At 40.0% G+C, this 22,123-nt stretch overlaps 1 protein-coding gene across 6 annotated transcripts in view; it reads right to left on the reverse strand.

The window, feature by feature from the left end:
* Positions 1–1,949: 1,949 nt before the first annotated feature.
* LOC117402845 (dystrobrevin beta) overlaps positions 1,950–22,123 on the reverse strand; it is a 143,943-nt gene continuing 123,769 nt past the window's right edge. For 4 of the 6 annotated variants that reach the window (XM_059023714.1, XM_059023718.1, XM_059023713.1 and 1 more), the window contains 5 exons: positions 20,918–21,077; positions 19,860–19,949; positions 18,310–18,363; positions 16,439–16,472; positions 7,455–11,019 (listed from right to left, as the gene is read on the reverse strand). In XM_059023714.1, the coding sequence (XP_058879697.1) occupies positions 16,468–16,472; positions 18,310–18,363; positions 19,860–19,949; positions 20,918–21,077 (309 nt within the window). In that variant the 3' untranslated portion in view covers positions 7,455–11,019; positions 16,439–16,467. Of the gene's footprint in view, positions 2,314–7,453; positions 11,020–16,438; positions 16,473–18,309; positions 18,364–19,859; positions 19,950–20,917; positions 21,078–22,123 lie in introns of those variants that run through there. The other 2 variants (XM_059023715.1, XM_059023717.1) reach the window with 2 other exon arrangements.

Here is a 22,123-nt window from a genome sequence, read left to right on the forward strand (position 1 = left end):
ATATAATGACACATTACTTCATATATGACAAGTTAGTTAATATAATACAGATATTTCACACCCCTACCAGGTTGCCCTTTAATTTCTTATAATTTTACCTTATACATTTTTTTTTTATCTTGACATAATAAACCACAAAACTGTACAGACGTGTTTTATTATATAGTTCCTCTATTTTGCACTGTGTTTTTCTTCACAACAACATGGCAAAGTGGCCACCTGATTTTATAACTACCCTGTATATGAACATAATGTATATACTTTCATTGGGATCTCAGTAAAAATGTGCAGTGTGTGGCTGCAAATAGTCACAAAAGTTAATAAAAATAGTAAGCACAGGGCAAAAAGTTATGGATTGAACAAGGTGTAAAAAAACATTGCAAAGTCCATCCATCTGTCTTTCACTCTCCATAACTCACAAACTAAAAAGGTTATGGAGGTCACTGTCACACAGGTAGACTAAAGCATATACAAGTATTGTGGGAAAGCTCTGACCTCCAGGTCAAGGTCACAGAATGCCAAGCCGATTCTGTTTTCGATATTCTCACAATAGGAGTAGAGGCCCTCTGTGACAGAGAGCGAATTAATCTGAGTCAACAATCTCCCTCCTGACCTGTGAGGGCACGGTATAACAGGAACAGTGTGACCTGGACTGGATGGTTTGACAGTTCATTACAGGGTCTGTCGGAAGTTGGACATCCAAAAAGGGGGCAAAGCCACAATACTAGAAGTCAGCGCCTTACTGCGGTAGGCGATGTGTCAGTCATGGATTGGTAGAAACATGACTGCACTCTCTTCCAAAGGGGGCGTGACTATCAGGGGATGTGGCCGAGCGATCTGTTCCTTTGTTATGGTTACGGACGGATTCTAAAAACTGTAAACTAACCGTGAGTGTTTTTGTGAGTGTTTTGTTTTGTATTAATAGTGTTTGCTTTGTAATTAGTAGATGGCTGACATGCGCTGTATTCACCACCAGCACGGGGGCACCGCGAGAAAGCACACGGAGCCATGCCTGTATTATTATTATTTCGGGACTGAAACCCTGCATTGTTTTATCTGTGCAATTACACATTGCTGTGTAGTTGCCAGCGTTATTATTTAACAGTGCCAAACCATGCAACAAAATAAAGAACTGTTTGGACCGTGAACTGTGTTGTTTGAGCACTGCATCACCTCTACACTTGCGCACTGCAAGCCACTTTGCCACATCCTCATATAATATAGTCAGCAACTTTACAAAAATAAAACTAAAGACAAACAAAATTGCAAGAAAAAACCACAGCCATCTTCAAAAGTTTTTGAACTTTTACTTTACAGCATTTTCAATATCTGTTTTGTAGGTTTATATTCAAAAGCCATTATTTAAATATTTGTTTTCATTGATTGTTTATGTATTTTCTACTTATTATGCATACCAATTCTAGGAGGATTGTAGCTTTTGACATTGAATAACAATATTAAAACACAATTTCGAAATGAATTTAGAAATGCATTTGAAACAATATACACTACATTAAAGGCTGCAACAGTAAGTATTTTGAATGTGAGGATGTTGTTCTAAGCACTAATACATACTCAGATGTGTTCAAGTCTATGATTAAAACCGATTCCTGTCTGTAAAAGCAATGTGACCCCCTACTGTACTGTGCCAGCTAGTCAAAACTGAAAATGAAATAATAATATTAATAATGAATTTGACCAATTGTTGTGTAATAATAATATACAAAAAATAACAATATAATGCATCTGAATTGAAAGTGTTACATTGATAGAATCCGTGTTCTATAAAGTACAGTATCTAGTATGACTTAAGTTATGTACTACTACAATGTAAGTGTTACTTTTCATTTAACTGAACCTCATGTCCATCTCTCTGCCTGTAACACTCTATATGGTAATATACTGCATACTGCCTTGTACCAACCTCCTTGTACCAACCTCCTCCATGGGACCAAGTGACAGAGGTAATCATGTTAACTATTTTGGATTCCAGAAGGATTAACCTGCTCTGAATGCTGGCAGTCACTGTACACCAGACTTCTCCTTTCAGTCCTGACAGTTAGAATATTGTGCTTTATCAGATTTTGCTTCTGTTGCAGCATTGTAATTAGCTTCCTTACTTGAATATGTATTCAGCCAGGATTACTACGTGTGTAACATTACTCTGATAAATGGGTTATATCAAAAGCTATATACATCATGTACCAGCAATACTTGCATGTGTGTACAGTGTTCTCCTTTACCCTCCAAGGACTGCTGCACAGTAAAGCCATGTCAATGAAGGATATATATTTGTTCACTGTGCTACGCCACCTGTTGGAGAGAACAACATAAGTTTTAGTTTAATCAGATTTTTTCCATTACATTCTATATTGTTTGCAAGATACTAATTCAAACGAGTTTAGACAGAAAGAGAAAAGGTAATAAAACTGTTTGTAAACATGTACATTTTTCATTCAGATGTAATACACTTACTGTACAGTTTGTCCTCACTAGTTTCTTTTTGTATTAATATCGTAACCATTTTCCATACAACGATTTTGAAACATCTTTTAAACTACGTTATTTCACTTTCAAATTGAAAATGATGTTTTAGGGCAGAATTCACTTTCGTCAGATTTTCCTTTTTTTCTTTGTAACTTTGCTCGGATTTAGCTTGATATTTTTAAAGACACAATGCCTAAAACATGCCAGAGACCATTAACAGTTTATCTTTCAGCTTGATATGTACCACATGATCAGTATTTCTACCTATTACTTTGGAAAACTTTGCCAAACTCGCTATTCCAGAGAAAATGTTCAATTCTTTTCTCACAGAGGATGAATTACTGCAATACATTTTTTGCAGGCCTCCCTGTAAAACCATGCTGCAGTGCCTGTAGCATATTACACCAGTCCTGGCTTTAGTTCACTGCCTATTGGTGAAGTTTAGATTCCTTTTTTCATTTCATTTACAGTCATTAAACAGCCTGTAAATTTAACAGCCTTAGTAAACTAATGTCGCACCAGTGGCGACACCAGTGTTTGAATCCCTTGAAATGTTTTGCACCTCACAGAAAATGTACAGTTTAACTTGGTGGCTAAAATCTGTGGTGGCTCAATAGCTTTCAATGCAGTATGATATGCAGACTAATATGCAAGGAAGCAGCAGTTTGCAGCGACCCCAGTGAAGAACAGCAGCGCAGGAAGTGTGAAATGTACTCGATTGGATAGAATAACGTTTTTAGCAGGATTCCAGTGCGATTTCAGCAGGAGTTGGCGGTTCCTACTCAGACTTGGTAGGAGATTAAAGGGGTGTGGTAAGGCAATCAATGCAATTGATCAGGCTCCCTTGCACTCCCCAGTCCTGGATCTTGACCACTGTACAAAAGAGGCAGACTCGATTGCAAGAGCAGTTACAGTATATTTTCCTTTGCATGCATCACCTCATTTACAGGTCAGTCTTATACTAGTCTTCTACTCCAAACACAGAATGTACAAAAAATTCCTGCCTAAAGTGTATCACCTTTATTGATGAACACCGCTTTGCATTTTACTACTGGGATTTACTGTTGGACCTCAATTTAGTTTGGTTTTATACAATTAGCTGTAGTCCTGGAGACTGGATGTCTCAACTCACTAAGTTTCCTATGGGTATTTGTGGTAGAGCAGTGGCTCCACCCATTCGGGTGCACAGCTTTGTGGGTGAGCATGTGCGTGTGATAGAGTGAGAGTTTGGTGGCTGGCATTTGCACAGCGACATGGTTGTTGATTGCTTGATTGAAGATTCATTATTTGATTGAGAGTGAGCGGTAGAATGTGTTATGTGGGCAGCAGTGTGGAGTAGTGGTTAGGGCTCTGGACTCTTGACCGGAGGGTTGTGGGTTCAATCCCCAGTGGGGGACACTGCTGTTGTACCCTTGAGCAAGGTACTTTACCTAGATTGCTCCAGTAAAAACCCAACTGTAAAAATGGGTAATTGTATGTAAAATAATGTGATATCTGTATAGTGTGAAATAATGTATAATGTGATATCTTGTAACAATTGTAAGTCGCCCTGGATAAGGGCGTCTGCTAAGAAATAAATAATAATAATAATAAATAATAATAATAATAAAAATAATATGTGGCCAGGTGGTGGTTAATTGAAGGATTAATTGTCAATCATCCCTGGTCACATGGTATAAAAGGAGAACAAAGAGCTTTGTTTGGTGAGTGTGGAGCAGAGAAGGAGAAAATGTGAAGGAAAGAGAGCAATGGAATAGCAAAGCTTGTGTGTGTTGGGGTTTGTTTATTAGTTTTGTAGTGTTTGTTTGTAGTTTTGTTTATTTTGGACTTATTTAAAGTGCTTAAACTGCATTTCTGTGTCTATGACTGTCTTGCGCGGAGCCACTACACCACAGTATTGTTATACTATTAGCTGGCTGGGTTGTAGCATTCATGGCCATGCACTTTTAGTTCATCACCTTTGTTTGGCACAAGTCATGTCTGTATATTGTCTCTATTTATTGAAGTATGGTACTTGCAATTAGACTGCCACCTACAAGTTGTGGCCATCATTTTTCTATTAGATCCGCCAAATAATGGGTGGTACTGGTGCTTACCAGAGTTGGGGTAACTCGCTACTTAAGTAACGTGTTACTGTAATAACATTACATCTCTCAATAACGAGGCAATATAATAAATGAATTAGTCTAGTTACCTTTTCTCTGTTGTACACTTACATTAGTGATCTTTTCTTTTTTAACCCCGACAGGCCAGACTGCTTTAATATCGGTGCCTCACCACCGATGACGCAATCTCTTCTGGGATGTCTAACAGCAATAAGCTGTGGGCCAATCAAATCAGTCCTAATCAGAGCCTTGTATTTGAATAAGGCTAGGAACAAGGAACAAAAAAATTAGTACCCCTACATGCCAATTTTGATGATACACTTCAAAAACTTCATACAGGAAACACATCTACCAGCGCATATTTTGAAGTTTAACAGGACAAGATCGACAGGAGTCTCATACTTGACTGTATGTACCACTTTATTGATTTGTTTGCTTGCTTGCTTATTTAGTGATGGTCACATTTATTGAAACCCCATCATTTTTACGTGTTGCTACTATTTCATGTATTATGCATTTTTCACTGTATTGTATTAGGCATTGTTTTTCACTGTGTATCATGTATTGTGCACGTCTCTGTATTTAAAATATTATGGATTTTGTTGTTCTTGCATCTTGTAAAGTGCTTTGTGATGGTGGTCCACTATGAAAGGCGCTATATAAAACAGATTGATTGATTGATTCTTTATCACCATATAGTTTGTTTTTCTACAGACCTTTTTTGTTTTGCTATTGTTGATTTGCTATTCATGGTTTTATTGAATTCTAACGTTTTGTATGATTTTTCTCTTCACACTGCAAAATTATTGAAAGTCAGAAATATATACAGTACATTGTATTTTGCCAAAACAATTGCAGAAGAAATGAACAACAAGTAAAAGTTAATTTTTTTCAGTAACATGCCCAACTCTGGTGCTATTTAGTATAAAGACAATCCCCAGTAATATATTTTGATGCCTGGTGACTAGAAATATTCTGAGCTTATGCCAAAACAGCCACATCAGTTACTGAGGTACTCTCCTTCAGTTTATAGTATACCCAGAGCATCTGACAAGTTTTCAGTATTATTTAATTTGTTAGATACACACATTTTCAACAATAGATAGTAAGCAAGTTTTTTATTTATATATATATATATATATATATATATATATATATATATATATATATATATATATATATATATATATATATATATATAGTACTGTGCAAAAGTTTTAGGCAGGTGTGAAAAAATGCTGTAAAGTAAGAATGCTTTCAAAAATAGACATGTTAATAGATTATATTTATCAATTAACTAACTGCAAAGTGAGTGAACAGAAGAAAAATCTAAATCAAAGCCATATTTGGTGTGACCACCCTTTGCCTTCAAAACAGCATCAATTCTTCTAGGTACACTTGCACAAAGTCAGGGATTTTGTAGGCATATAGTCAGGTGTATGATTAAACAATTATACCAAACAGGTGCTAATGATCATCAATTCAATATGTAGGTTGAAACACAATCATTAACTGAAACAGAAACAGCTGTGTAGGAGGAATAAAACTGGGTGGGGAACAGCCAAACTCAGCTAACAAGGTGAGGTTGCTGAAGACAGTTTACTGTCAAAAGTCATACACCATGGCAAGACTGAGCACAGCAACAAGACACAAGGTAGTTATACTGCATCAGCAAGGTCTCTCCCAGGCAGAAATTTCAAGGCAGACAGGGGTTTCCAGATGTGCTGTCCAAGCTCTTTTGAAGAAGCACAAAGAAACGGGCAACGTTGAGGACCGTAGACGCAGTGGTCGGCCAAGGAAACTTACTGCAGCAGATGAAAGACACATCATGCTTACTTCCCTTCGCAATCGGAAGATGTCCAGCAGTGCCATCAGCTCAGAGCTGGCAGAAAACAGTGGGACCCTGGTACACCCATCTACTATCTGGAGAAGTCTGGTCAGAAGTGGCCTTCATGGAAGACTTGCGGCCAAAAAGCCATACCTCCGACGTGGAAACAAGGCCAAGCGACTCAACTATGCACGAAAACACAGGAACTGGGGTGCAGAAAAATGGCAGCAGGTGCTCTGGACTGATGAGTCAAAATTTGAAATATCTGGCTGTAGCAGAAGGTAGTTTGTTCGCCGAAGGGCTGGACAGCGGTACACGAATGAGTGTCTGCAGGCAACAGTGAAGCATGGTGGAGGTTCCTTGCAAGTTTGGGGCTGCATTTCTGCAAAAGGAGTTGGGGATTTGGTCAGAATTAATGGTCTCCTCAATGCTGAGAAGTACAGGCAGATACTTATCCATCATGCAATACCACCAGGGAGGCATCTGATTGGCCCCAAATTTATTCTGCAGCATGACAACGACCCCAAACATACAGCGAAAATCATTAAGAACTATCTTCAGCGTAAAGAAGAACAAGGAGTCCTGGAAGTGATGGTATGGCCCCCACAAAGCCCTGATCTCAACATCATCGAGTCTGTCTGGGATTACATGAAGAGAGAGAAGCAACTGAGGCTGCCTAAATCCAAAGAAGAACTGTGGTTAGTTCTCCAAGATGTTTGGGCCAACCTACCTGCCGAGTTCCTTCAAAAACTGTGTGCAAGTGTACCTAGAAGAATTGATGCTGTTTTGAAGGCAAAGGGTGGTCACACCAAATATTGATTTGATGTAGATTTTTCTTCTGTTCACTCACTTTGCATTTTGTTAATTGACAAATATAAACTATTAACATGTCTATTTTTGAAAGCATTCTTACTTTACAGCATTTTTTCACACCTGCCTAAAACTTTTGCACAGTACTGTATATATATATATATAAATTTGTACAAGACTGAGTAAAATTCCAATTGAATTAAAAAAAAACAACAAAAATAAAACCACAACAACTAAACTCCCTAGAAGAAGATATCTTCAGGCAGCTTTCGGACAGCGCTTAGAGTGGCCGGCCAATCTCTAAATTCCTGAGTTTAAGTTTTCACTATCCAAGCTGAGGACGAAGTAAACAGACAGCCCTTGTTTTATCCCCTGCTGTGTTGGCACTGAACTCTGCTTGGGAAAAAAAAAAAAAAAAGGGACGTGAAGGACTGCTGTGCTGTAAGTAGTTCATCTTACAGCGGATTGTCTTTCGAGACTGTACCATAAAATCAAATGTGCTTACTAAGGTGTGTGTACATTAGTTTGTATTAAATGCTGGAAAATACCTTTACGTTCCTTTTTTGAGAGTGGCGTTTATTCGAGGGTGGCATATATTAAAAAGCTGCTATGTGAGTGAGGTGTTAATTTGAGGGTGGCGTTAATTCGAAGTAATGCGGTAATGGCCGACTGAATACCATAGGAATAACCCCTGAATATCATGTGCACTTCCTCAGAGTTATGAAGTAATTCATTTTGAATTCAGCCCTATTAGTTCATGTTCTTTTGTAACATATGATGTTGATCACATGTATGAGGCATGCATTCAGGCATGAATTAACACTTCTCACAATCCCCTAATGGGCAAGTAAGAGGGTATGAATGGGTGCCTTAGGCATGTAATCAACATAATTTGTTACAAAGGAAGTGAACAGTAAGAACAGTAATGGTTGTGACTGAAACATCAGCACTTATAACTGCACTAGCACCTTGTCCTGAACATTCGATGTCAAAATAAAAAGAATGTTTTTAAATTAATGGCTTTTTGGAGCTTTACAGACAGTGACTATTTCTACCTGCTTTCCAGGTAATAAAAGAAGAAATCAAATAGAATCAAGGATTTCACAATAGGTAATGCACGGGATGATTTTTCTTTCTTTTTTTCTTTCACATTTTATTAATTTATGAAACACAGTTATCCGGCGACATCTAATCAGGACTATGAAGTGAATCAAACAATGGCATCTAGCACCAAAACATTCTTTAACATGAACCTCAGGGGATTCATACATTTAGCATGATGTTCAGAAATACAACTGTGAACAATTACAAGTGCTGCATATTATATTACAGCGTTTGACAATGATTGGACAAGCTTTGGCTGGCCTGTGTTCCCGGTCAGACACCTGTGTTGCCGAACGTAGACGAATCGCATACTATACTTAATTTGTATGTATTTATTTCACTCAAGGATAAACCAGTTTCAAGTAGGAGTTTTTTTTTTTTTTTTTGTAAATTAAAGCTGCTTCAACTAACCTACTGGTTCTTGTATAAAAAATAAAATAAAAAAAAAGTTTAAGATTACATTTCACAAGACTGAATTTTTAAAAGAATCATAAATAAAATACAGACTAAAAAATAGAGGAAAACTGAACAATACACAGCAATTGCAAACTGTGAAGAAATAATTTGGCACACACAAAAAAATAAAATCTTATATTCTAAACCAAATTTTACAACAGCATTTGAATGGTAGGCTTTACAATTCACTTTTCATGCCCTGTAGTCACATCGTTCTCTCCATTTACAGTTTTTTTTAAATCTTACAATAACATAGCTTAAAAACTCAAAGACCCTGACACTGGGACAGTAGCTAAGGCAATTACTTCAAGGCAGGTTGGTTTAACTTCCTTTGCTCAGTGCTTTCTATATTTTTTTTTAGGAAAAGACACATGCAGCTTTTACATCATATCGTGTAAATATATATTGCAATTTCAATAAACATCAGTGGACTTCTTCAAACCATTTCTTTCAAGAAATAACATGTTTTAAACATTTTTTTTGGTAAGTTTCAGGTAACTTAAAATAATAAAAAACACACACACAATATTACAGTGCTTTTCAAATGCAATAAACACAAACCAACTTCACTAACGTACCTTTCTCATCACAATATTAACTCACTGACTCTAACACCTCCCCAATACGTTCACCACTGTGTTTGAACAGAAAGAAGTACACTCCTACCATTTATACTCAACAGACAACCAGGTTGTTTTTAACAAAACGTACCACAGCTGTTTTCTTTAAAAATGTCGCATCCACAACCAACATTAAACTTTCTCTTTGCACTTTGAACTCTTGCATACATTTCCCGACTGTTTTGTAACCTTTCCAAACTGTTGCATAATTTGACAAAATAGTCCCTCTCAGTGTATGTTCAACATAAATCTAGTGCTACAGGTTTCAGTAACAATAACAATTATGTCCCTGAGCACATAATATAAGCTGTAACAGTAACATTTCAGATTGCTTTTTTCCAATTATTTTAATTCAAAACCTCTGAGCCTCTAAATTGTGTTTCCAAGAAACACCAATAGGAATATATATATATATATATATATATATATATATATATATATATATATTTATTTATTTATTTATTTAAATCTATCACTGTTAAAGCAATCAACTTATTACAGCGAGCTTGGTTCATCCCCCCTTTTTCCTGCAGAATGATAAATAAATATTTTTGATGAGTTTTTTTTATTTTAAACATTCAAAACTACTTCTATACCTTTGCGGAAATAGTTAGATTCCAACAAAAGCTTATTTTAACCACAATATTTATGATCCATATAAAACTTAGAACCGTCATGGACGATAATCCAATATTATCCAGTGCAGAAACACGCAAGGTAAGATCGAGAGACATCCTTTTTAAAAAAGACAGATTTTCAAACCTGGACTACAGGGTGACCATCCTAATTCTTCGGCTAGTGAGGTAACAGCCAGTTATGAAATTAAAACCACAGGTACAGTAGGAAGCCCTCTGGAACTTCAATCGCATAGGACAGCAGTCAATGGATGCAGGTTTCCCATCAGTTATGGTATAACTTCCATGCAAATGCTCAGATTCCTTAAACAGCTGTCATTTTGCTTGGAATTAATTCTAACGTTGGTGTGGACATTTGTGCATAGATCTTCAGTGCATCTTCAGTGTATTTTTCTATGCGATCTATAATTTTGGCAATACTAAATTAAACTCAAAACCATTTACTCATGGCAAAAAGGGCCACAGATCAGTACAGCAATAAGAGGAAAAGACAGAAGACTACTATTGCTTCAGTAGTAAGTGAAATGTGTACATACTGTAGGGCCTGATTTTCAAAAAGGGGATTTTGAGTAAATTTACTCTAATCAATTTAGTATGACTCTGTCTGGCTTTTGTATTTCAAAATACATGTAATGCTTTGTTTAGTTCAGTTAAATTGTTGAAGTATTTCCAGAGCTTTACTAATGGAGTTTTATTAAACGTAAGTACCCAGCTTTGAAAATCAGGCCTCAAGTGGTCATTTCAATGAGGAAATGTAAAAATACTACATGCGTAACTGCTATTGAAACGAAAATGTTTTTTCATTTGTGCATAACAGCCCTTCAACGGACAAAACAGACAATTTTCTTCAGCCGTCAGCTGTTTCTGTTCTTTCAGCCACATGACAGTGTCTTCACTGATTGAATGGTGTGCCTGTCCACAAGGATGAGGATATGTCTGCAATGTGATTGGTTGCTCTGTACAGGTCACTGTGCCTATAGACAGAGAGAAAAGCAAGAAACATTACAGCAATTGTTTACAATTGTTCTCTTGTCTGCTTGGATTCTTAGAATAAACCCCATGGTCTTTTCACTTCCATGCACTATGACAGCAATCTACATGCTAAGAAAAGCAATATTAAATTCAAGTCCCATTGCACTCTGGTACTGTATGGTTAACACCTTTTCAATTGATTTAAAAGTATTCATTAACCTTGAATGTGTCTGAACCTGAGTCCCTGAGGCTTCCATTAGATCCAGAAAACAAAAACTTTAGCTGACTATGTTAAAAATGTTTCCTTCAGCAGTATTAAAGATGTCAATGAACATAAGGGGCAAGGTCTTTCCCTATGGTTTAAATGTTCATAGTGTGAGAAGTTTGTCTCCTTGTGACAGTCCGTCGTGGGTGTACATTGTGGAGTGGTAAAAACTCTAAGACAAGGGTGTCCAGTCACAGTCCTGGAGGGCCATTCCACTCCAGGATTCACAGGTAAAATCAGATAATTAACTACTTCAGGGTCTGGAGGTTTAATTGGTTCAGTTAAACAATTTGGAACAGGTTAAACTCTGGCCACCCCTGCTGTAAGAATTGGCCTTTTAATGAAAGGTGAAGTGTGAAAATTGGCTGCATGATTATTGGAAACATGGTGGCGAGTTAGTTTTGCAGTGGCGCAGGTGCTGGGAAGGTTTCAGATAATCACACATCAATTTTTTGTTGTTTTCACCTGGGTCCATCACACACCTGTTTCTACTGCCTCCGATTAAGGATTGCTACGGATTCATGTTCCCTGCAGGTGTGAGTAGCAGCGTGTGAGGACATTGGGAAAGGACACTGGCTGTTTTGGCACTGTAGTGAAGTGTTTCTGTGTTTTATTATGTGTTGTATTATTTTATTAATAATAGTTAGTTGTGTATTTTAAATTTATAATTCTTCATTTGCTATTATGTGTCTTTTCATCTGCCATTTCTCTCAGTATCTTTATTTTTATTTTCTATTTCCTTTTCCTTCTTATACAATTATCTGATGAGCGATCATATTCCCTTCTGTAAATATTAGTTTATTTGTATTATTTTTTGTTTTTCTGTTTGTCCAGGGACTGCCAATGAAAATTAGCTCACAGCTAAATCTGGGTGCAATGCATCTCATTACATGTCATACATGTTATAAAATGGACCTTGTCCCTGTCAAATAAATACATAAATACACACATAAATAAATAAATACATACATACATACATAATTAACCAAGGTATCATGCAACAGAAAACTCCTGTTAAAGGCTAATTGCCAGTAAGGACAGATGTTCTCTATTTGAGTTCTGGGCTCACTGTAGGGAGGTATCCTGATTGGGAGGATTGTCATTTTGAATCTAGGCACTACTAGCCAGGTTGTAGTTACTTCAACACTGTATATAACAGGTAAAGAAAGGAATAATAAGGCAGGACTCTGTGCATAAGTCCAGAGTCTAGCCGATTTTGTTTGTAGTTTTATTTTATTTTCTTGTTTTCATTATCCACTGCCTATGGCTGCTTCAGATTAGCACTAACCAGTAAGGATAGACTACAACTCCCTGTTGGAAGGAGAGTGCTAGAATTATAAAATGATTAAACCCTGCGTTGATTATAAGTGGTGTTCTTCCCCCATTAAAGGGTCAATGCACAGGAAAATAAGTGCGCTAAAAGCACTTAACTGCTGAGCTACTGTTATATAATTTGAAGAGAAAGACCAACAGACACAAAAGTTAGATAACGTTAGGTTATTATCATAACCCTGGTTCCATGAAATAGAAACATAACCATTACCGTCTGGGTATTTACCTTGTAGAGACCCGAAACCTGAATAAGATATACCAAAGCTGCTCTCTGAGCAGTCGCGGCCCACCCCTGAGGGCAAAAATAGACTCTGCTCACAGATCTCATTGTTACTTTTCCTTCAAGCCTTCTGCAATCATGGATGCAGCGACCTTGAAGGTTAATGGTTACATTTCAATTTCAGGGACCCAGGGTTATGATAATAACCAAACGTTCCCTTTCGAGTAACCATTACCGTATGGACATGGAATGCCGAGATCATCTTCGCCAAAAAGGCAGGATTGGTATAGAGCATAACTTTTGTCCTGGCCTCTGTAAATATTAAGCAGGCTTTTGCTATGGAGAATGTCTGCATCTCACTCACCTGCTTTGCGGAGGTGATAGCAAGCAAGAAAGCCTCTTTAAGTGATAAAACTGTCAGCTCAGCTGAATGCATGGGCTCAAATGGAGGCTTCGTGAGTGCATTAAGCACCACGTTTAGCCTCCAGCGAGGAACAATGTCCTTCATAGGCGCCCGAAGCCACTGAGCCCCTTCAAAAAATTGTTCCGCCAGGAAGTGAGCTCCTGGGGAGACCGTCGATGTTGATATGGCAAGTCGAAATGGCTGCCAGACAGACCTTTAACGTAGAGAGGGATTTCCCCTCGTCAAAAAGGTCTTGCAAAAATTACAGTATAACTGCCATGGGGCAGATCATGGGGTTGAACCCACAAGGCAGACACCACATCTGAAAAACACCCCACTTGTACCCGTAAGGGGCTACTAGGAACACTTTGGCCCGGTCCTGCTTGATTTTCTACAGACACAGCAGGAGCAGGACGAGCGGTGGGAAGGCATATAACAGTTGCCTCAGCCACTGGTGTGCCAAGGCATGTATTGCCAGTGGGTCCCCGCCTCCTATTATGGAGAACCAGACGAGACAGTGGGTTTGATTCCTGGGAGGAAAAGAGATCTATCTCTGCTCTCCTGAACCTCTCCCAAATGAGGTTCACCACCTCAAAGCCTCCACTCATCCCGGGCAGACGTGAGGCCGCTTCGCCCTGGTGGTTAATGTAAGCCACCACTGTTGTGTTTTCTTCCCTCGAACCTGCAACAATTTCTGCAAGGACAGGTAAACTGCCTGCAGCTTTAAAACATTGATGTGGAGACCCTGCCAAGAGGGGCTACACACACCATGCGCACCCCTGCTGTTCCACACAGCGCCCCAGCCCAGGCTGGACGCATCCGTGGTGACACTGCCAGCGCTATGCCGAGGCGTAGATTTGGCCGGCTGTTTCCACCAAGAGAGTGCCTTTAGACAGTGATGAGACACTGTCAATAGACGGTCGCAGTTGAACACGGAATGAAAAACCCTGCTATTGAACCAGGCCTGCAGAGGGTGCATGTGCAGGAGACTCAATGGAAGGATCTGGAAAGTTGCTGCCATAAAGCCCAGGTTTCTGGAACGTCACTACCGTGAGCACTCTGTTGAGCTGAAAGAGCTCCAAACATGCGGCTATTCTCTGCACTCTGCTGTCCGACAGAGTGGACAGCATGGCCCCGGGGTCCAAGCACACTCCTAGAGTTCCGTGTGGGCCTCTGCCTGTGCTGAAGACTGCACAAATGAGCCAGTCGTCCAGATAATTGAGCACTCTGATGCCTTTGAGTCTCAATGGGGCCAGGATAGCTTCCATGCACTTCGAGTAGGCACAGGGAACTAGGGAGAGGCCAAATGGCAAGACATGGAACTTGTAAGCAGTTCCCTGAAAGGTGAACCGCAGGTACTTCCTGAGCGCTGTTTTTTTGGGGATTTGGAAATGGGCGTCTTTGAGGTCCACTATGGTGAACCAGTTGCCTGGCCTGATTGACTGCAACAGCAGGTTGACCTGTCTGATGTCGTGGATCGGTCTGAGGCCACCATCCTGCTTTGGCACTAGGAAGTACCAGGAGTAGAACCCTTCCTCCAACTAGAGGGGGTCTATCATGCGACTAGTCTGATTTTGCAGCAAAGCTGCTACCTCCTATGACACCACAGCGACGTCTTGCGGGTCCGTGACTGATGTTGTAGTCCCGTCCCAAAAAGGAGGAGGAACGTGCTTGAATTGCAGAGAATAGCCAGTCTGAATGGTAGTAAGCACCCAGATGTCTGTATTGAAACCAGATGACTCCCTGAAAAGGGGCCCTGGGCCTGTGGCAGCAAACTAGGGCTGCTGTTCGGCTTATGGCTTGGCCTGCAGCTACTGTCCCTGCACAGGGCGGCGGAACCTATTAAAGCCTCTGCGGTGAGCATCAGTGGGCCGGTCCCGAACATCACCTCTGGCAGTGGGTGCAGACAGTTGTGCTGGTTTTTGAGGCTTCTGGGGCTAGGGTGCCAGTTTGCCGCTGGTTTATGCACTGGAGGTGGTCGCTTGGGCAGCAGACGAACCAGCTCCTTCGTGTATTCCTGCATGCGGAAGCCTCCACCAGCAGATCGGGGAAACAGCAAGACATATTGCCTGATGATCCCAGGTGCACTCGGGGGGGGGGGGGGGGGGGGGGGGGGAGGGGGCGGGCACGGGAGAGATGGTATGCACATCATTGAAGATGGACTGCCTTGTTTCACCTTCTGTAGGCCAGGGCACTTGCAAAATTGCAGTGGCCCTCTAGATCAGCAGCAGAAGCTCAGACTCCATGTCCTCAGACCAGAATGCCGGCTCCTCTTTGCCCGCCTCCTCAGAGACGGCGATGGACAGTATGTCCTCCTGTGGCCTCCTCAGGGACACCAAGGGGACAGACGGGGGCAGGCGGCTCTGAATGTTCTCGCAGTAATTCTGCGAGAACAGTTCATTGGTGGGAAACAGCTGCCCAGAGCTTCTCCAGTTGCTCCGAGTCTGCCGATCGCTTGGAACGGCGACTCTTATTCTTCTTCCTTGGGTGAGGAGAAGGAGAAGCAGAAAAGGATGAAGACTGAGGACAGCCTTCTGCCTGGGCTACTTTCCCGGGTGCGTCGTCCGCTCTCCTACATGATAGGTGATGTGACGATGTAATCTGTTCCTTTGATGTGATTACCGAAAGGACCCGTACAGGAGACGGAAGTCATTTATTATCGTGAGTGTTTTGTATTTTGTTTGTTTTGTTGTTTTAACTGTTTTGTCATTTAATTATTAGATGGCTAAACACTAACCGGGAGCTGTCGCTACAAGCCAGCACCAAACCCAGATTACACTGCACTACTGTTTCACAAACTGTTGTTTTTCACCACACCTGCACAAGAGCACTCACTATCTGGAGAAATGACTGTGTCTGTGTTGTGTGTTAGTTATTAGTGTCTTATTGTTTCGGGACTGAAACCCTGGTTTTGCACGGAGCGATACACACTGCTGTGTAGCGCCTGTGCTTAATATTTAAGTGTTGTTGACACGCAACCTGTTTTTTTTAACTTTCACTGTCTTGTCTGTGTTACTCCAGAGCACTGCAAGCCACCTGTCACATATGCCAATTTCAGATTGCTATACTTGTGTGTGTGTGTGTGTGTGTGTTTTTCCCCCCCAAACACACAATTTAATTGGTCTTTAGGATATTTTGGTATGCTGTGAAAGCTCTGTAATTAAAATATATAGCTAAAAACTAGTGCACTACAGTACTTACTTGAATTGTTTAGTTTTGTTTCTTCTTACTTAACCTGTAATGTGAAAAAAAAAATATATTGGTTATGTGAACAAAAAACAATATTATGGATGGTATGTTATATTAAGGTAGGACTAACTTTTATATAGAACATTTCTTAGTGAAGGTTCAAATAAACCAAATTAAAAGTGAAGGGTGGTTAGATTTTCCACATCAGAAGTATCCAAATCACTGGTGGCACCGCAGATTTGCGAACACACACAAGCTCCTCTCACATGGAAGCTTACATTCATTGAACGTTACAAGGACTTAGACCCCATTCACACTTGCGATTTTCTCATATGTGAACGCTCCAGAAAAGAAAAGGCAGCCCAGGGCCGGCCCAGATTTAGGCCACCATTTCAATGTGGCCCAGGGCCTGCACTCGTATCACATGACCAATGTGGTTCCGTAGCTCAGTAGACACTCGCAGACACCCACGCGTGCGAAGGTAAATAGAAAGCGGACTGCTCTGCTATCCAAGATGGCAGCGGAGCAATAGTGAATGGGAATTATTTCTACATCATACAACTTTAATTATAAAAATATTAAATAAAATAAAAAAATGTTGCGGGTTAACGTTCAGGTTGTTTCTTTCACATAATATACGAGCTGCAGTGCATTCATAATTATGCTTAACTTGTCACAATTACCTTGTCTTCCTGTTATTTAGTAACTAAGCGATAAATATAAAAACTGCAGGGTTGTGGATCTCAATAATAATCAATAATGCTGGCCACTTGGCACATTCAGCTACCATTGTTTATTTTGCACGCAATGATATACATATTTACACACAAACAAAAAAAATACTGTTCTCTTCCACAAATATTAAGATCGTTGATGCACCATGTGAGGGTGAGACCCACTGCAATGCCTGCTATTGTGATTACAGTCAGCACTCACATATCCGACCCTATAAAATTCTGACTTCAGTGACGGTTAACCCTTAGCGGTCCATTTATTCAGCGCGTCTCAGGCATGTCAGGTCCAATTAATTTTCACACGCGCAGTTTATTTTAGACGCGCTGTTTAAAAGTATTTTTTTTCACAGTAAAACAGGTTTAAAAGGCACTGCATATCAACAGGACACTCAGTACTGCATCTCCAGCCCCGCCCCAGCCCTTGTTTGCTGTATTTTTCAAATACCTCTATATAGTAGTGCATACCGATAAATCATCTCCTGATCACTCGTTTTATCACCAAACTCCTCAATAATACGATCCAAGTCATTATTTTATTACTATAACATCTAAAAAAAAGCTCTGCAAATGTCTGTGATATTCTTTGAGCGCTGGATGCAGAAGCAGCTATCTTGTTTGTTTATGTCCGTGTTATCTATGTGGTGCCGGGGCTATGTGTATTCATGAGATATGCCCATTTTTTTTTTTTTTTTGGCTTCTCTCAGCTCCTATCGGTCTCACTCGGCCATTGAATGGTTTTCTCGGCTTTTTCCGGAGAAAAAACGACCTGTTTTTTTTTACAATGTCGGACCAGGTCCGACATAGGACTGCAAAGGGTTAATATATAAAATTGCTACTGTGCTGCATTGAAAGAAACACATATTATTAAGAAACATCAGCTACAAATCAAGGATTACTGTATATCCCGATAGTTGTTCCATTCCGAGTGCAGGCTATCGTTCCATAAAAATAATTTAAAAAAAGTAATTTGCCACATTTTAGGCCTGCTTTTCAGTCACATATGTGAACACGCAAAGGCGCCTTAAACTGCAAATGTGAACAGGGTTGCAGACCAAAATCTGAGGCAGCCCTGGGCCAGCACAGTAGTGTGAACGGGGTTATAGGCCTTGCCAATTCCTTTTTAGAAACATCAGATGAGCTAAGACTCACCCCGGTCTTTTCCATTCTGCATCTTCCCCTCCTCCTCGTCTTCACCACCTTCATCTAAAAGCCAAAAGAATACAACACAGTCCATGATGTTCACTACATATACCTGTACTGTACTTTTAACATATAAATGGCACATGCTACACTCAATATGTAGTACATTTTTAGAAAACATAGTTCAAACCTTCCTTTAACTAATTTGTGCCATTATGCTTCCCTGTTGTTTTTTTCTTTAAATTTTAGTAGTCGCCAATTGATTTTACCGCGTTTTTTTCTCCCAATTTGAAATAACCAATTGTATTTTAGGCTCAGCTCACCGCTACCACCCCTGCACTGACTCGGGAACGGCGAAGACGAACACACGCTGTCCTCCGAAACGTGTGCCGTAAGCCGACCGCTTCTTTTCACTCTGCAGGCCCGCCATGCAGCCAAACCAGAGCTACAGTGTCGGAGGACAATGCAGCTCTGGGAAGCTTACAGGCAAGCCCGCAGGCGCCGGGCCAGACTACAGGGGTCGTTGGTGTGCAGTGAGCCGAGGACACCCTGGCCGACCTAAGCCCTCCTCCCCCAGGTGGCGCTCAATAGCCTGGACTTGAACCAGCGACCTCCAGGCTATAGGGCACATCCTAGACTCGACGTGGAGCACCTTTACCGGATGCGCCACTCGGGAGCCCTTGTTTTTTTTTTATTCAATTTGTATTTCAGTAAAGTTTGACAGTTCTGCAGGTGTATCAATCAGGAGTATAATTAGAAATGTCAAGTTGACCATTTTAATGTAAAAATCAATAAAAGCAGAATTGTTTAGTATGCTACTCAATAAAACAAAATGTAATTAAGGTAAAAGAATAAACTTAATAGCATGCACTGGCTTAAATACCAACATGTATTTATTCTATACAGTTCATACAGGTTGGCAATTCAGACTAATAGAATGGAACTTGTTTTCAGTGTGTTCATATTGCCAATTCATTTTGGACATGGCAGCTATGTGGAAATGTTTTTATTTTAAAGGAACTATTTCAGACTCATTCAAGGAATGTAACTTCGTCATGCTTTCCATACACTGCACTTGTTATATAAATAAAATACTCCATGAACTTTATGGATTGCTGTGGTTATTTCACTCCTGAGTAAACAACCAACTTGATCCCTTCGTGGGACTCAATGGTTATTCCACCATCCTAATGTGTGGAATAACTACAGAACTCTATGAACATTTACCATGTTTTTCCAGCTTCTCATTTGCCAGTTCAACACCATGTTTATAGGGCAGCAGTGTGGAGTAGTGGTTAGGGCTCTGGACTCTTGACCGGAGGGTCGTGGGTTCAATCCCAGGTTGGGGGACACTGCTGCTGTACCCTTGAGCAAGGTACTTTACCTAGATTGCTCCAGTAAAAACCCAAGTGTATAAGTGGGTAATTGCATGTAAAAATAATGTGATATCTTGTAACAATTGTAAGTCGCCCTGGATAAGGGCGTCTGCTAAGAAATAAATAATAATAATAATAATAATAATGTTTAATAAGCCTTACTGATAACTAATATTGTTCTACCTGAATGAAGTTCTTTCACCAAGGAGGACATGGTGTTTGTGATAGAATCAGCTGCCACTAACAAGTCATTGCGAAGGTTCCTCCGGGCACCTGTGCAATAAACAAGAACAAAATAGAAAGTTATTTTTTGCATTACCATTATAATTATTATTATAAATACACTGAACTGCATAGTTCAATGAAAATGACTGCTGTGTTTAAGTGCTCAAAAATGATTAAAAAGGGGAGAGTCCCTCCTACTGAGAAACCAACACTGCAGTTGAACCTTTTTGGTTGAAAGAGTCCCAGGGAGTTGTTACAGAGCCACACAAAAGAAACATACTGAATAGCACCAACAAAAACACTAAAACTTTACTAAAAGAGCTGGCTAAATAGTAGTAACCACACTATGAAACAGCTTCAGTTTAAGTATTTTGACTGTACACGATTCAACCTAAGACTACAGGTTGTCCCTCCAGACTTTCAAAGCTATTAAAAACCTTCAATTGAGCCACATGTGGAAGAGTCATCCATTGGACAACCCTCCAGTAACGAATCACAAGGCTCGAAAAAATAAAGTGCCGCATACCGGCTTATGTTTAAATCACCTTGTTCTAAATTTCCTTTAAGCTTAAACAGCAATTTCTATTAGGCCTCTGTCACCTTAATTGATTATAATTTATGGCCCAAAGGTGAATAGTCCATTTTAAAGCCACAGATACTTACAGCATTTCACTGACAGGCCATTAAAATCAAAGAATCTTATGTGGATGTGATTAAGAATACACAGACAGGAAATGTTCCTAAAAGGGCTAAAACTTCTCATATTCTGTTTAACCTTTTAAAATGACATTAATATTAGAAATATACTGTAACATCTAAAAAAAAAAAAAAAAAAAAGTTACAAACCCATGAATATGGGCCTTTGGTACACCCTCGTTGCAAACTTCTTGTCTGCCAAAAAGTAAACTAACGGTACATCTTATTAAAATCACTTTCACAACTGCATGCATTAAGCTCTACAGACACCCCGTTTAATGATGGCGGGATGCACTACTGAACTTGCTGTCACCACTCACCCTGCGCGAAAGCTTCCTGCACATCGCCCCCCACTCCTGCCAGTGAGTCCTGAGGGGTGTGTGTGGGGGTGGAGCCAGCTGATGTCGAGCGGACCGGCATTGGCATCGGGCGACTAGCACCGTGACTGGGGGAGGAACGAGGAGAGCCTGCCGCTTGAGCCTACATATGAGAAAATAAGATGGGGAAAACAAAAGTTGTGGAAAATGCAGCTAAATACAATTGTTTGTAAGTGGTAGTAAGGTTTGTCCATGTGGAACACAATGTGCTCTGCTCTTTACTGCATGTGTTGGCCTAATCTGGGGTAAATGATGTCTAACCAGGACAGGGGCATATGATCACCAGCTGGAGTCAACGGCGCCGCAGCCTTTCTAAAAGTGGGGGGGCCAAGGTCCGGGGGGGGGGGGGGGGGTGGGGGGGGTTGTTATGAACCCATCCGACTAATTTTCATACATTGAAATTAGATTATAGCTTTGCTCCGGTAAACATAAATAGTAGCCTAATCACAATATTCATACTTTGATGGGTTTAGTTTTATTTATTACGGCGGTAGCATTTTAATAACATGAGGTGGGAAGTAAATGGTAATGTGATAAACATTTACAATGGATACTATTTTGTAATAAAGTGATCCATCGCTATAAGGCCCTCGGTTATAACGCGCGTCGGATATAATGCTCCTAAAGCATGTCCCCCAATTCCCTATACTAGAGATTCAGGCAATATTTCTACAGTAAATACAGTACCTTTGTTGTTCAAACTATAACTTCCATTTCTGTCTCTCCCTTTTGATACAGTATCTGAACTGAAGAAAAACTGCACTGGCACTTTATAACAGACATCTTATTCAGCATTTGTTTTATAACTAAATAAATATTAGGCCTATTAAGTGGTTATCTTTCCTAATGTATTTATTTTTTGTTGCGAGAGGAGCTGCGGCTTTCTCCGGGAGACAAGACACTTCAGCCCGCTCCAGCAGCCGAACCTGAGGCGAGGCCATTCCCTCTCCTGACCTGCTCTCCTTCTCGCACTTGGTTTTCTTGTCTGTCACTTCAAACTGAACTCTCGAACACCGTTTAGCCAGGCTATTTATAGCTTAAGAACTGCTAATTAAAATGATCCATATGTGGGAACGTTACCTTTTTTTTTTTATTTGTAAAAAATATAGCGTTGATTACATGGTGCTTTATGAATGGTTAATTCACGGA

Source organism: Acipenser ruthenus, chromosome 5, assembly GCF_902713425.1.
Source record: "Acipenser ruthenus chromosome 5, fAciRut3.2 maternal haplotype, whole genome shotgun sequence".
Lineage (NCBI taxonomy): Eukaryota > Metazoa > Chordata > Actinopteri > Acipenseriformes > Acipenseridae > Acipenser > Acipenser ruthenus.